At 38.0% G+C, this 16,111-nt stretch overlaps 2 protein-coding genes across 3 annotated transcripts in view; one reads left to right on the forward strand and one right to left on the reverse strand.

The window, feature by feature from the left end:
• Positions 1 to 16,111, reverse strand: part of TNNI3K (TNNI3 interacting kinase) — a 292,685-nt gene that overhangs the window by 63,442 nt on the left and 213,132 nt on the right. The gene's annotated exons all lie outside the window — the stretch shown is intronic.
• LRRC53 (leucine rich repeat containing 53) lies at positions 143 to 14,867 on the forward strand. Its single transcript, XM_053893961.1, has 4 exons — positions 143 to 230; positions 2,576 to 3,391; positions 8,632 to 9,147; positions 12,087 to 14,867. Exons 1-4 carry the CDS (start codon positions 143 to 145, stop codon positions 14,384 to 14,386), a joined length of 3,720 nt encoding a protein of 1,239 aa, XP_053749936.1. The 3' UTR covers positions 14,387 to 14,867.

Here is a 16,111-nt window from a genome sequence, read left to right on the forward strand (position 1 = left end):
AGAACCCAAGGTGCTCATTAAATAGCAAAAATCACCCAAATGGCTCCTGAGCTGACTATACTGAAAGCACGGATAATAAATACCAACATCATGATGTGCCTGCTCTCTCCTTTCAGGTGGATGGCTCATACTCTTCGCCATGATGCTGCAGGTGGTGGCGGCCTGCCCTGCGTCATGTGTGGTGTGCGCCAAAGATGTGACCCTCTGTCACCAGCTCACCTATATAGTAGGTAATAAAACCAATAACTCTTAAAAGAAAGTGTTAAATGTATCTGGCAAATCCGTTGCCATGGCTTTCATTACACTGAGTGCTCTCTGGGCTCAGCCTGAAAGAGGTAAATTTTTAAAGAGCAAGCTTTTCACAGTGACTGAAGACTGATACTATTATTTTATTTTTCCTATTCCTGGTGGTCTCAACCAAAGCTATGTTAAGACCTGCAGAGGCAACTGAAATATTCTGCTATTACAAAAGAATACTACCATTTCATGCAGCTACATACTTTTTTCTAAGAAAAGAAAAAAAAAGCAAGCCACTTTAATTATATTTTTGTCCACACTTTGTGCATATGTGAACCCTACCACTGGCTGGAAAAAAATATCAATGAATCAGAAACCTGAACTACAATTGCTCAACATTAGTAAGATTAAGTGATGTACCAGCAAAACAGATTATTATCAAAGTGCATCTAATTTTGAAAGTCTAGTCTTTTTTTATTGGTGGTAAATGAGCTGTAGAAATGCTAACAAGATACACTGCCTGTATTCATTACATATTGCTTGCTTAAGTCAACAATTTAATAAGACACCTTATTAACAAATTTGAGGAGAATGTGATTTACATTCCGATATCCAAGATGAGATAAACAAGCTATAAGTTCTTCCAATGGAAAAATTTCAGAAACAAGTCCGAGTTAAGATGGAGCGAATGAAGCTGATTTTTTTTTTTTTTTCATTTTGAAAATCCTATGACTCTATGAGAATTAAGAGATAGAAGTTATCGTCATCCTTGACAGGAGAGAGACAGTTTCAAGGGTAGTTTGTTGTACACGGCTTCCAATTAGTATCAAAAACACTTAAACACTAAAATCCTACCCTCTCAAATAGATTTCCTGACTTCACTCCTTCCCCCCGCCCCAGCCCCCCATCAGAGATAGCTGATGTCGGTAAGAAACAAATATTCCTCATCTACCTTGTCGCACCTCTCTGTCTTCCTTCTCATTTACAGTACGTCACATTTGTGAAGTTAAATTTCATAAACACAGAGCAGTAAATGGATGACCTGTGGGTGGAGCGTCTGTCTAGTCCTAGACAAGAAGTAATTGACAGAATCAATAGCCTGCTCCCTCAGACTCGATAAATCCCTAGAGAACTGGGGATCCATAAAAATGAAACTCCCTCAACCCATATCAAAAACAATATTGAGAGAAACAAAATGCTAAACTGGCCAGAATTAATAGAATTCAAATAATCAGTGATAATACTATAAAGAAAAAAAAAAAACACCATGACTTAAGCTTGCTGGTGCTGTAGAGATGGGAACAATTCTTCCAAGAGAAGGCACTGTGAAAATTCTTTGTTTTTTTTTTTTACATTTTTTTATCTCTTTGTTTCAGCAATGCAAGTCTGAATTCCATAAGGGAATTGTGATTTGCTTCCCCCATGGTTGATTGTTCAAATATCACCTGTAGACCTCCCAGGGACAGTGGTCTCTTCCATCTTTATGACACTGTCATTTGCAGTCAAAACAATTTTAGCATGATAAAGATGTGTTACAATAACTCCTGATTATAATACATCTTTATTGAGTTAAAATGCTTTGATTTCTAATGACAGAGCAGTGATGGCTCTGAGGTGATTATGGTGAAGGGATTTAACAGTAGGAAGCCCTGAGTACCACCTGCCATCACATGATATACTTCATTGGAAGGAACAGATATTAGGGAGGAGGCCAAGATGGCCCAGACTATAATGAGAACCCCACTGACAGATCCTCAGGTCATCCGGAGAGAATATGGATCCTTACCAAGTTGCCAACTTTTAACCTGGAGCTAAAAAGCAGAAACCAACCCTCCTTTTCACTCCTCCCATCCAACCTATACCTTTAAGTTTGAAAGAAAAGGTGACTGCTTTCACAGCATCAATATACACTGATGGTGGGAAATGGGTTAGGAAGCTCAGACCCAGGCTTGGCTCTTGGGGGAATCTGCTTGGGGCCAACAGGGCTGGAGCAGGTCACTGCACAGCCTCACAGAGGAGAAGCCTATAAAGCCACCTTCAAAAAAAATCAGTGGTGATAATTCTAAACAGTGAATTAACTTCGACATGGAAAGGAACAGATGGGTTTATGTTTCTCAAATAAACATGTCATAGAAACAAAGAATATAAAAATCCATCATTCTGATAAAGAGCCAGCTTCCCTTTAAACTGAGAAATCAGAGAATTATTTTCATTTTGTTTATTGTTCTTACCCAGGTGATAAGATTGCTCAGAGGGCATCGATTGTCTCGGCTCTCCACCGTACTCTCCTCTCACTTGTGTGTGCCTTGTTTCTGGTGTGTGCTTTTCTTCCCCACAGCAGCCCCTGTGACCACGAGGGTTTTAATCATCACTGATGGATACCTCTCCACTATAGACAGCACAAACTTGTCCCTCTTGTTTAATCTTGCCTTGCTCTCCTTGAGCAGAAATGGCATCGAGGATGTTCGGGAAGATGCCCTGCATGGCCTCTCAAAGTTGCGGACATTGTTGCTGGAGCACAACCGCATATCCAGCTCTTCGCTTACTGATCACACCTTCAGCAGGCTTCTCAGTCTGCAGGTTCTGGTGCTTAGCAATAACGCTCTCCGCACCCTGCAAGGGTCCTGGTTCCGAAACACCAAGGGCCTGACCCGGCTCCAACTGGATGGGAATCAGATCACTAATCTGACAGACAGTTCTTTTGGAGGCACAAAGCTCCACAGTCTCAGGCATCTGGATTTATCTAACAATTTTATTTCCTACATTGGGAAAGATGCCTTCCAGCCCTTGCCTCAACTACAGGAAGTGGACCTTTCTCGAAATAGGTTGGCCCACATGCCAGATGTTTTCACTCCACTGAAGCAGTTGATCCTTCTGAGTTTAGATAAGAACCAGTGGAGCTGCTCTTGTGATCTCTACCCTCTTGCCCGGTTTTTAAGAAACTACGTTAAGTCTTCTGCTCGCATGCTCAGGAATGCCAAGGACCTAAATTGTCGGCCGTCTGACACAGCGGTGGCCATTGCAAAGAGTGTGCTAAAGCTGTCTGAGACCAACTGTGATTCCAAGGTTCCCAACTTGACTCTGGTTCTAAAGGACAGAAGTTCCCTCCTCCCAGGGCAGGATGTGGCCCTGCTGACTGTCCTTGGCTTTGCAGGTATGCCACGGAGAAATGTGTCCAACTCTTCTCCATATTCTTAAAATACACTAAATGATGCCAATCCCAGGCAATTGGGGAAATTTTCCAGGGCTTTGGAAGGGAGAGGTTGTCACTGAATGTGGGAGGATAGTGATTTACTTGGCACAGGTTGTTAGAATTTCCTGTTGCAGAGAAGCTAACAGAAGAAAGGGGCTTGGACCAGAATTCAAGGGCTCTAGTCTTGGTATAACTACCCCTGTAATCCTGAGTCTATTACCTTGCTATTTAGACTTCAGTTATCTTGTCTAGTGTGGGAATAGTATCTATATTTCATCCATCATCCATCTGCCATGAACTACTGGTACATTCATTAAAATGCTAGAAATGGGGATTAAAAAGTGATGAGATGTGGTCTCTTTCCTCAAGGCACTCACATACATGTGTATGTCTCCCCATGGGATAGTAAGAATTGGTGGGCTTAACCACGTGCACGAGGATGTGCTATTAGGACAATCACATGCAATCCTGCTCTATAATGGTTGTACAGCACAATGATTAAGTACACGAGCTCTGCAATTAGATTGCCCAAGATTGAATCCTGGCTCCCCTCTTACTTGCTATGTGACCTTGGGCATGTTATTTAGCCTCTCTCTGCCTTGATTTCCTCCTATTTGGAGGTTCTGAATTCTTACAAGATTTCTGTTTGTCTAACTCATTCCTAAACTTGGCGCATACCTCCCCAGATTGACTAAGCAGAAGATAATTTTCAACTCTATTATTTTGCTGTGGTAGTTTAACCATTTCTTTAACTATGCATCAGCTATTGTTACCTCTCACTGGATGAATGATATAAAGTGGCACTTAGTGTCATTAGTCAAAGACCAAATACACATGAGATTTCTTGAGTCATCTACCTGGAATGTGTATTTTCCCCCTATGCTTGTAGTTCGTGGTGAAATCCTTAGCACTTGTAGGTAACCATGGCGAGGAGTGGTGGGTAGGGTGGGGTGGGGTGGGAGGTGGTGCCTCAAAGCTAGAAGACCAGAGGCTGGGCAAATGATATCCAGGGCTGAAATGAAGGTTTTGAATATGTGCTATATATAATTATTCTATAGTAGGTTTCCAGTGAAATCTGAACATCATATTTTCAACTCCTCCTGAGAGTTACACTTTTAATCAGAATAGATGGAAACCAGAGTCAGGTCTAAACAATGAACTACCATCGGCAATAATCAAACTCACTTGGAAGTGAATTTAATCCTCTCAGAAAGATAAATTGTTTTAAAAACTGTGTAACCATGTCAGTAATTATAAGTGTTAAGAAATAATTTACCATAAAAGACAAAAGTAATAGGGCAGGGAGTTTTACCCTAAATGTCCGAGAATGCTAGAGTTCAAAGACTAGTTCTAGGGAATAATTAATACATATTTCGATAAGAACATACACAGATGCAAAATGTTGTGGGGCTCAAATAGATTTGGGTAATGCTGGACTAAACAAAGTGAAACGGGCTTCTTTACTGCAGTATTTTCCTCATTGCCTTTCATTTTCTAATAAGCATTATGAACCCCAAAGTTCATACAATGTGGAGCACTTCTCAAATTCATTTAACCATTAACTCTTTTTTCACAGAGGATTTCATTACATTAGTGTTTTGAAGGGCATCATTTTGGAAATATTACAATAGAGATTTTCAGTATCTTCTAGGTATTTTTATATCTATTTTTGGAAAAGATTTTACTAACAACTTATGTTAGTGTAGAGATGGATATAAATTCTGGAAGATTCAAAGGTTTGTTAAAATAATAGGAAGCTTATAATAGGAAGCATGGGTAAATTCTTATAGTTATGAATACACACATGTTAAGTTTTGAAGTGTGAAAGTATCATAATGCATCTTTCACTGAGTAATTGTTACAGATGTTGTTTTGAGAAGGTGTTTGTCTTTTAAAAAACTCTGATTTTGTACAATTTATTCTATTAAGACTCTACTCCTTTTGAAGTAAAAGTGTAGTCAATAATCTATACCTGTAGATTGTGGGGTAAAAGACTTAGAACTATAATTTGACCTCTGATTTCCCTTTCCTTCTTTGGCTACAGTAAATCATTACAATTCCAGGGAATATAATCATATTCAGTGAATTTAAAACTATTAAGTGATTATTTGGCATCAAACGCTAACATCTTAACACTTCCTACTCTGAATTGGTGGGTGAAAAGAGAAAGATTTCATGAAGCTCTAACATTTCCAATGAGAACTTACTAAATTTGTTTTTTGTTGTTATTGTTGTTTTTCCAACTCAGAAAGATTGTTAGAACAACCTCTTAAAAATAGCAACAATGCCCATGGCAATGAAAATTCAACCATCTCCTTAATAGCACGTTCAGCCTGCCTACAAGCTTCATTTGCTGCTTTCTGCTCCCTGCACTAATAGAAAGTGACCATACCTGAGTGGTAATGTGATACAGACATACTTCTAGCATCAACAGCAGGAGAGTGAGTGGTTCCTTGCCATTTAGACACAATTAGAGGAGAAATTTACCCTATAATCAGATTATGCCTACTCTCATTTCAATGGCTGATGCATGTGTTTAAAAAATTTTAGGTCTTTATTTCCTTTATTATTTGGTTTAGTAACTGCACCAGCCATACAAAGTATTCTCTTAATGATTTTACTTTTTGGACTTTTTAATCCTTCTCCCCTCCCCCAAACATTAAGTGTTCTAGGACCTAATAGGGCAATATCAAACCTAAACAATAGAAGCAACAATCATAACCATGAATCATGATGATAATTCACTGAACCTTACTTTAATCAAAGCACTGCATTAAATATGTCACATATATTACCTCACTTAATTTCTGAGAGGTAGTAATCATCCCTGTTTGACAGAGGTGGAAAAATAAGGCTCAGAGAGGTTAGAAAACTTGCCCAAGGGAGGGTGCCTGGATGGCTCAATTGGTTTAGCATCTGACTCTTAGTTTCCCCTCAGGTCATGATCTCCTGGCTCATGAGTTCCAGCCCTGCATCGGGCTCTGTGCTGACAGCATGAAGCCTGCTTGGGATTCTGTCTGTATCCCTCTCTCTCTGCCCCTTTTGCTCTTTCTGTCTTTCTCAAAATAAATAAATAAATGCCCTCTTTCTTCTTTCTTTCTTTCTTTCTTTCTTTCTTTCTTTCTTTCTTTCTTTCTTTCTTTCTTTCTTCTTTCTTTTTAAAGAAAACTTGCCCAAGGGAAGTGTCAGAACAAAGCTTTGAATCCTGAGTTTTCTTACCCCATGTAAGAGATACGGAGTGTTTCCAAAATTTTCGTATTTTCATATGTTTTTAATATTTTAAAGCTGAAACCATTGTTTGGAATAACCCTAGCTCTAGGATCTGGCAATAAAAACATTCTGGTCTACATTTTGCTACTACTTTTAAAAAAATGTTGAGTCTTCAATAGATATTCAATTATTTCAAACTGTGACAGCACTAAGAATATACTGTTGTCAACTAAATTAAAATGGGGCTTATAAGACTTCAAGATCTAGTAAACTACCCAAAGGTTGAAGGTTTGTATCAGCGGCTGCTGTTCTCTTTGGAATCTTCATCCTTAACAGAACAAGGAAGCGACCATGCCTGACACTTTCCCTTTTCTTTCAAGTTCAAAAAATAACATCATGTTTTCATTAAAGTTGCCTGCAGTGGAGGGAACCAGGCATGGTGCAGTCAATTGAAAAGTCTAAAATGCTGACATCATCTCTTTCACTGTTCTCATTTCCAGTGTCAGGAAACTGTGTTCTCTAGGGGAAATGACTTGCCTGAGGTCACACGGCAATTTATGGTCAGAGCTAGACTTAGAAGACAGAGCTCCTAGCTCAGTTGATAGCGATGCCATGTCTTCCCAATCACCATTTGTAACATTAGACCACTCAGTGCATTTCATTATTAGAACTCATAAACAGAATCCCTTCTGTTTATTTAAGAATATTCAATAAACATTTCTGGAGTGCCTGTGCTAGAGTTAAGGGTACTGGAGATACAGAGTGAACAAGACTGAAAAGGTCCATTTCCTCATAGTGCTTAATTCTAGCGTTGCAGGGCGGGGGGTGGGGGGGTGGGGGGTGGGGGAGAGACAGACAGTGAACAAGCAAGCAAGTGAACCCAATAATTTTATACTGTTATAAGCTCTGAGGAAAAAAGGAAATCACTGTGACAGAGAGGGAGTTGGGTATAACTCAGAGACTTTGGTTTGAACATCTAGGTGGTTGAGCATGATGTTTGTCAAGATGGGAAACAGGGATGTCTAAACAGGTTAGACTCTGCATGGGAGTTTGAGAAACACTGCCCTTTATAATTTTATTCAGAGAATAAACTATATTATTTAGAGAATAAACTTATTCAGAGAATAAGCTACACATACAAAGAACATGAAAGAACAGTACCAGACAGTCTGAGATTAGATGTCAGTCATTTTATTGTGGGAGTTCATAGAAGGGAATGATCTTTACAAGATGGAAAAAACAGCAAACGTATCAAGAAATTTTGAGGTATTGATTTAGTTTTTAAAAGATAAATAAATTTCAAATAAGCAGAGATAGGAGAAAGTATTGCAGGCATCACTAAGGGTGTGCACAAAGGCTCAGAAGTACTTTAAGACTAATGAAGAGTTTGAAACACAGTGTTTTAATAATGAAAAATGAAAAAGTAGGCAAGGGAGGGAGGTTATGGCCAGACTGCAGGGAATCTTGGATGCCAAGAGTTTGGTCTTTATGCTAATAGGAAGCCAATGACTTTTACAGAGGTGTGGGTGAATCTTTAGGGCTGATGAAAATATGGCAATAGGAGGAGGTTATGTTCTATGGGAATTTCCAGGTACGCACTAAATATAGTCTATTTTTATTCACTATGGGATTAAGAAATAGAAAATTTGGTTTCCTATAGGCAGAAAAAGAACCTTAATGCAAGAATTATTTTATCTTGGATGAATCTCAGTCCATGAAAAAAACCCTTTTTTTTCTACCAAAGATATCCCAGATGACACTTTTTTCTTAAAATTTTTAATAGAGACAAAGAAAGATCCAAATTAACAAACAGAACAATGTTGAATAAACAGCCTCTGTCTGGACTGATATTTTTCTACATGGTGATAGACTGCCCACCTATTCTGATGCCCTTTAAACCATTAACTTTGATATTTGTGGATTTCACATTTGGTGATTTATACGTTTCTTCCTATGATGTTATCTTTTAATGGTCTCTCTATTTGTCACAGGAGCTGTTGGTCTCACTTGCCTAGGTTTAGTTGTATTTAACTGGAAACTCCAACAAGGCAAAGCAAATGAACACACATCAGAAAACCTTTGTTGCAGAACCTTCGATGAATCCCTGTGTGCTCATGAGGCAAGAAATTACCACACTAAGGGATACTGTAACTGCCACTTAACTCAGGAAAACGAGATAAAGGTCATGTCCATTGTGGGGTCCAGAAAGGAAATGCCGCTTTTACAGGAAAACAGCCATCAAGCAGCACTGGCCTCTGAGTCCACAGCCCTTGACGGATCATTTAGAAACCTGAAAGGGAAAGACCATGGGGCAGACAGCACTTTCTTCTGCTTTGGTGGCAGATTGCTGCAGTCAGGATGTTCACAGCCTCCTGGGAATGTGGCAGCTTTTAATGAAGCCAGCTTACTTACAAGATACTGTCCAAAGAGAGTTAAAAAGCTAAGGAATCATGAGTTGGGGGAAGTCCAACCTCAAAGTCTGCCACAGCATGTAACAAGAACAATAGGTGAGTTGTCTTGTTTTAGAAAATCCCACTCTGTTTAAATTTCTCTGAAAGAGGTAATCTCCTTTAATTTTCTCAATAGCAGAATGTCATAAAAATCATTGTGTAGCACCAGTCTATCCTTCTTCTAAACATACTGGACCCCCCTGGGTGTGGTGTGGGTGTGGATTGGGGGTGACGTGTAGATGAGGACTCCCCCCCCGCCCCCGGCCAGGAGCAGAGAGTAAGTATATATTGTGCCTTTTGAAAGTGAATTTTCTGATCCAATGCCTAACAGTGTTTTGGTTTTTATTTTTGTTTTGTTTATTTTTTTTTAAGAAAAGAAGCCTTTTAAATAGCAATATACTGTTAAGATTTATGAGAGGCTGAGTATTGGCTTCTATTCCAACATCCTTCGAGCTCTAATGCCAATTCTGCAGTAAGCAACCTTCTCAGAGCATGACATGTTAGAAGAATGAGCCTTCTAATGCTAGTGATTCATTTCAGGAATGATGTCAAGACACACACTTTGCTTGCTGAGCTGTCAGGGATGATAACTTCCCAGTCCAGGGAAAGTCAGGACTTAATTCATCGTCCCATGTTGGGAGCCAAGTGAATCTGGCCATGACATCTACCCACCGTACATGGGCAATGTCAATATTTAGGTGGAGGCAATGAATTAAATGTCTTCCTTTTCCTTCCTGAATAGTAAGGTAATGCTTTCAGGATCAGCAGTGAAAACTTTGACAGTTTCTCTGTAAAGAGGTTCCTGTCATTTATGTGAATTGGTTTACAACAAGCAGGGCTTTCTCTCAAATATGAATGGCAGAGGTGCTGCACCAAGAAATTCGCACCATGAGGATATGGCCCTAAGGATGGATTTGGGGACAATTGGAAAAGAATGAACCCGTATGCTGTCTCAGATGTGGCATAAGGCAGGATGTGAATTTATTCCATTGTATTCCCCAGACTCCAGTTCTTACTAGTTTCTGGGGATTGATTATTTGATTCAAGAGAGGAATAGCTAAGGGGGGAAAAAAAGCAAAAAAACAAAAACAAAAACAAAACCCCAACAACAAAACATCTGCCATAGAAACCAGATCAGATTGGCTTTATTTTATAAAGAAGTAAGTACTTACCCTTTCAACAGAGTCACACCTTAGACAGATGGTTAGCTTTGTCCAATGCCTTAACTTTTCTATGGGAAACTCTTATACTGAAGGGAATGCTGTCTCTTAACCATTTAAAACCCAGTCCCTTGTTTCACACAGAGAACACATTTGTTTGTCAAATCAATATATTTACTTTTAAGAAAGACTTGAAATTCTGCTACCTACCAGGCAGATGGAGATAGAGAAGACAGGTATTTGAGGAAAAAACAACCAAGACCACAAAAGAAGTCAGTAAGAGGTGATGTCACTCTGATTATGTCTTCAAACTTGGGGACACAGAACCATAGTATTTCAGGAGTAAGGGAGACTTTAGAGACTATGTAGTACAAAAGTTCCTAATATTTATCTTTGAGTCATAGAACTCTCTTAGAATCTGATAAAGGCTAAAATTCTTTCCCTAGAATAATTTTACACCCACATATAATTCTCATCTAAGTCTTGTCTCTTGATACCCATTGAGTAAATAGCTTCTCCAAGGTCATGCAGAAAATTGAAGGCAGATCTTCAAGTTAGATGCTAATGTGAAGCTTAGTTCACCTCTTCCTTTCTATTGCTGAACAGAAATACTTCTTTCTTCCTCTTGGTAAAACAATTTCAGAAGACAAGAGACAGTACGCTTATAAGATGTAATTTTAAGTCTAATATGCATTGGGTTAAGAGGATAGGGTTTGGTGTCAGACAGACTTGGGTCAAGTTCTGCCCATATCATTAATGGACATGTGATGAGGGGAAATGTTTCACCTCTTTAGGCTTATTTCTTCACCTTAAAAGTGATAGGATGATAGAACTTGTCCAGTGGATCACATCTTCTGTGAATATTAAATGGGATAATGAAGGTATAATACTTAGCACAATGCCTGGCTCTTAGCAGATGCTTAATTAATGGTAAATATTTCTATTACTTTTGTCATAAATATTATTTAACATGTATCATTAATATTATGCTAACATGTACAATTTAAAACTCACAGAGATTTCTGCAATAAAGATAAGGCCATATTCCAAAATACTCATTTATTTAACAAATACTTAATTAATACTATATATTTTTTAAAAGTTTATTTTTGGGAGAGGAAGAGCACACCTGTGCACATGTGCATGGGGGAGGGGCAGAGAGAGAGGGAGAGACAGAATCCCAACCAAGCTCCTTGCTGTTAGCACAGAGCCTGACTCAAGGCTCAATCTCATGGACCATGAGATCATGAGCTGAGCCAAAATGAAGAGTCAGATGCTTACCCAACTGAGCCTCCCAGACACCCCTTAATTAATACCATATTATGTGATGGGAAATAAGGCAGATATGGTCTCTGCTTTGTAGCCAATAGTATCATAACTATTTTGTTGTTGTTGTTGAGGTTATTCTATCTTTGAAATCTGAACATTACTCAATACAGTATCATGTTCTCCCTAATATTTAGTTCCAACTGGGAAATTAATGCAGAAAAAAATTATGCTGGCCATGTGAAAAGAGTTTAGCTATTATTCATTTTTAAAGCTGACATAACCAACAACTAATGTAAAAACATAAAACTATGAATGTTTTCATTTCTAATTCTGCAACTTTTAGGTCAGCATTGCAACTGATTAAAATGTGGCCATAAAGAGTAGCCTTGTAAACACACTAAACTACCCAAAGTCTTTTGTGAGTTTGGTTAAAAATCAGGAAATATTCAAGAATTGCCATAATCAGAGGAATCATTTTTGCACCTTTCATAAGGTTTCTAAGCATCTGTTTGGTTGGGGTAATAAAACTCTGCTCAGTGCTAAATTTCTGCATTTATTGTTCAGCAGATATCAACAGTGACACATTTAGTAGAAGATATGCAACATCCGGTTCAGCCTTGGCAAGAGAAAGTCTTGAAAAGCATTTAACAAATGAATCATGGCAGCCTCCAATAGAAAAAAAAGACAATGGCTTACAACCTCACAGGCAGAGACATTTTATTACAGGCTCATCATCCAAGCCTTGTGAGCCTGAGGAACATTGTGTACAAAGGGTCTTACAAAAACATAGATCAAAATATGATGATCCTTGTGGACTGTTAAAACAGAGCAGGCCTAGGTATTTTCAGCCAAAAAATTCTCTTATCTGTAAATATGTACCCTGTGATCAATTTCAAGATTATGTGAAAGAAAAGAAGCCAAATCGTAAAGAACATTCAAAGGCTAAGAAAGAGCAATTCCAAATTAACAGTGCAATAGAAAAATTCCTTATGAGTGAGGACAACATGGAGTTATCAAGGTTGTCAACAAAAATCAAGAAAACATATTCCCCAAAGAGGGTTAGCTTCTGTGATCCTGATTTAGTATCCAAAACATCAACCCATTGGAAACAGCAGAAAAGTCAAAGTAGCCACCTGACCAACTTGGATCTTAAAAAATGTGTCAATCATCAGGAGGAAAACAAGGGAGGAAAATGGCTTACTGATCCACAGATTCTGAAAAAGAAGAGAACCAATCAAACTGACCTCAAAGGGAAAATTAAAAAACAAACTTCAAGGATAAAATTAAATTTACACCCTTTTAGAAAAGTCAAAGTCCATCCAGAAAAATCCTTGCCAGAACTTCCAAGGAAATGGAAACACATATTGTTACCACCGAATAAATTATCTAAAGCTTCTCAGAAAGAAGCCAGTATAAACCTTGTGTCCTCTGCAGAATTTTCCCAACAGCAAGAGAGTAACAACTATGTTAGACTCATTTCAAAGAGTGTGCCTCTCAAACATGCTCCAAAGCAGACCCCACATTACAAAAAAAACACTAAAAAGACTCTTCTGCTCAGTGCTAATGACTTACCTCTAGTCAACCAGAGCTCTACAGAAGTCAACTGTCACCCTACTGGCCTCATTCTTGCTAGCGGCCTGTCAACATTGCCTCAGCCCACATCCATCAAAGCTGAACACAGGCATTCAAGCTCTCAGTTCTCAACTGAGCAAATGGAAGGTGCAACTCCGCTTGCATTGGGTGTTCCTGGGTACTTACTAGCTACCTGGAAAAGTACAGGAAGTGAGGTTTTACCACCCAGCAGTACCAGGGAGACGACTGACCAAGAGGCAACAGAGCCCACCCAGCACATGGAGCAGGACAAACCAAAGACCACTGAGCCAAATCAGCTTTCTTTGTCCCTGGGGAATCAAACACAACTTGTAGGTGTCCACAAGACTGACACCTATATGGAACATACTTTAGATCAAAATCAAACTTTAAAACACGTAGAGCAACACTCAAGTCATAAACAACTTAGAAATGAAGAAAAAACATTAATGACAAAACCGAAACTATCACATCAAATTGTGGAAAGTTGTATTACGGATGAGGGAAATGATGTAGGAAAAAAACTTTTTCAAACAGAAACTTATGATTCCTCTCTCATTCCCTCTGAGACACAAGCCAAGGGTGACCTAACAATGATGAAGACAAATTCTATTCCCTACCAAAATAGAACCGAGACTCCCAAAGATATCAGTACTTCTCTCAGTACTCAAGCCGTTTGGAATCTAACCAATAGTGGCAAAAAAGAAATTGACAGCACAAATGCATTACCTAGAGATGATGGCACTGAAGCACTACAGATAAAAATATTAGAAAAAGAAGAGAAGAAAATGCTCGATGAAAGTGAGGCAAATTCTAGTACATTAGTTAGGACTTCACAGATGACCTTAAAAGGCAGCAGAAAAGAAATGCAGCAAACTTGGGGAAATGGAAAAAGTGAAAAACACATGTTGTATGATTCGAGTTCTGTTGAGGCTACAATTACGGCTAAGGATTTGAGTATCACGTGTTCCCCTGAAACTGAAAATAGACCTTCTTGTAGTGAAATTAACACTAATATGCAAGATTTGGGAGCCATTCAAACTATTCAACCAGATAAAGATAACAATACACATGAAGAAGGTACAGTAAGAGTGGAGACACATGAGGTGCTTTCCTCCTTATCAGAGTTAAAAGACGTTAGTTTTGAGACAAAAACTAAGGTGCCTCTAATTCCTAGAAAAATAACTGAAGCTGAAAACTCTGCTTCAAAACCTACACTGTATCCACCATCTGCTGATTATGTTAATACATCACCTTTAGAGGCAGAACTCAACTAATAATCATTTTCTACTTTAGCTTTCTTCAAAAGGACACACAAACACCCCCTAGCCTTTGCATACATTTCCAATGCATTATTTTGGAGGAAAAAATCCTCAGTACCTCATTGTTATCAATGAAATAAAAGTACGACTGAATATAATGCAAAAATCAAAGATGGAGCCACAAGATATGTTTGACACAATTCATTGAGTTTGCTTCTCTAAGGAACAGAAAAATGGGAAAGAAAAGTTTTGTCTAGTCCTGGAAAAGAAAGCAAACATAAAAAAAAAAAAAAGCCTTAAGCAAATGAAAGATTAAATAAGAAAAAAGTACTTGAACAGTTTACACTTGATGTTTATTTTATGGAAATTACTGTACACATCTCAATTAGTGGTATTACAATATTGCTTTCTACACAGATGATTATGTATTCATATTTGTGCCTGATCTGTTTTCCTAATTATGGTATGAAAATAAAAATTGAGTTTTGTTTGTTAACTGTAGTCTAGCTGATATGCATATTGGTATATTTCAACCATTTGCAACTGTTCTGTTGACAATTATCCTAGGTCTTAAGTAGAGTTTTTAAAACCTGTTATTTCAGTAAGAGAAAAAAAATTAAGGATTTCCAGGGGTAGTAGGCTTGTTCTGTAAAACCTGTAAAATCCTCTAAATCCACTAGGTGGGGATCTCAGCTTCAATCATTTTAGAAGAACAAATGGGGCTTCAAGATCAACACAATGGATCCTGAACAAAAGGAATTTTAACAAGCCTTATTGCCAATTATTATTAAGATTTTGGAAACTAAATAACCCATTAGTGTATAAGCTTTCAAGGTTTGATCTCTTGAGTTTAGCATGTCACAATTTTTTGGTGTGAGTACTCCTTGTGCACAGAAATTAAATGTCCTTATAAATATTAGATTTAAAAGTAATAGTAGAATAAGCCTCTCTCATTCAAAGCCAGAGTTATTGGAAAAATAGAGGTATACTGAAACCATTTTATTTTTGATATCCCAGTAAAACATTCAAAGCATACCTTCATGGTATAAAATATTACCCTATTTTATATTTCCTAGTGGGGGGAAAAAGGTTGTACTTTCTCTGCTCCTATCTATATATAATATATTTTTATATTTTTATATCTTTATATATTTTATATATTTATATATTTCTTAATATATTTATATATCACTATCTTTATGTCTATATTTGGCAAATGGTTAAGCTTAAAGGACTACTAGAATAATGTAAATACTCTTAGATGACCCACCTATCTCCTATTTTTTCTCCTATTCAGAATTGCCAGCAAATGATGTAACTTTCTTATTTTGAAAGTCCCTAACCTTATTCCTTCTCTTCTGTTTTCTCTCTGGGTTTAAAATTTCCTTGCTTTTAACTCCAACTCCTCTCCCCTCTATTTTTGTTCAGCCTCTCTGCTTGAGCTTAGCTCCTATGCCATCTGTCTGCCTACCCTGATCCTACTTCATTTGGTTAAGCGCCTTTAAGGTGAGAAGAGCAGCTATGCCAACTTCTTGAGCAATAACTTTTTCCTAATTGACAGTTCCCTAAGTTTTGTAGACCAGGTTAGTTGTTTTTGTTTTTGTTTTTGTTTTTTTATCTCTTGGTAGCTATCTTTCTTTTTTTCCTTCTTCTATGCTTTTTTTTTTTAAAGCAACTTCACCTTGCTGCAGAACTGTTGGCTTTGTTCTTCTCTCATTGTCAACAATATCCCTGACACCT

The sequence above is a fragment of the Panthera pardus genome, unplaced genomic scaffold, assembly GCF_024362965.1.
Source record: "Panthera pardus isolate Hobbes unplaced genomic scaffold, ASM2436296v1 HiC_scaffold_11, whole genome shotgun sequence".
NCBI lineage: Eukaryota > Metazoa > Chordata > Mammalia > Carnivora > Felidae > Panthera > Panthera pardus.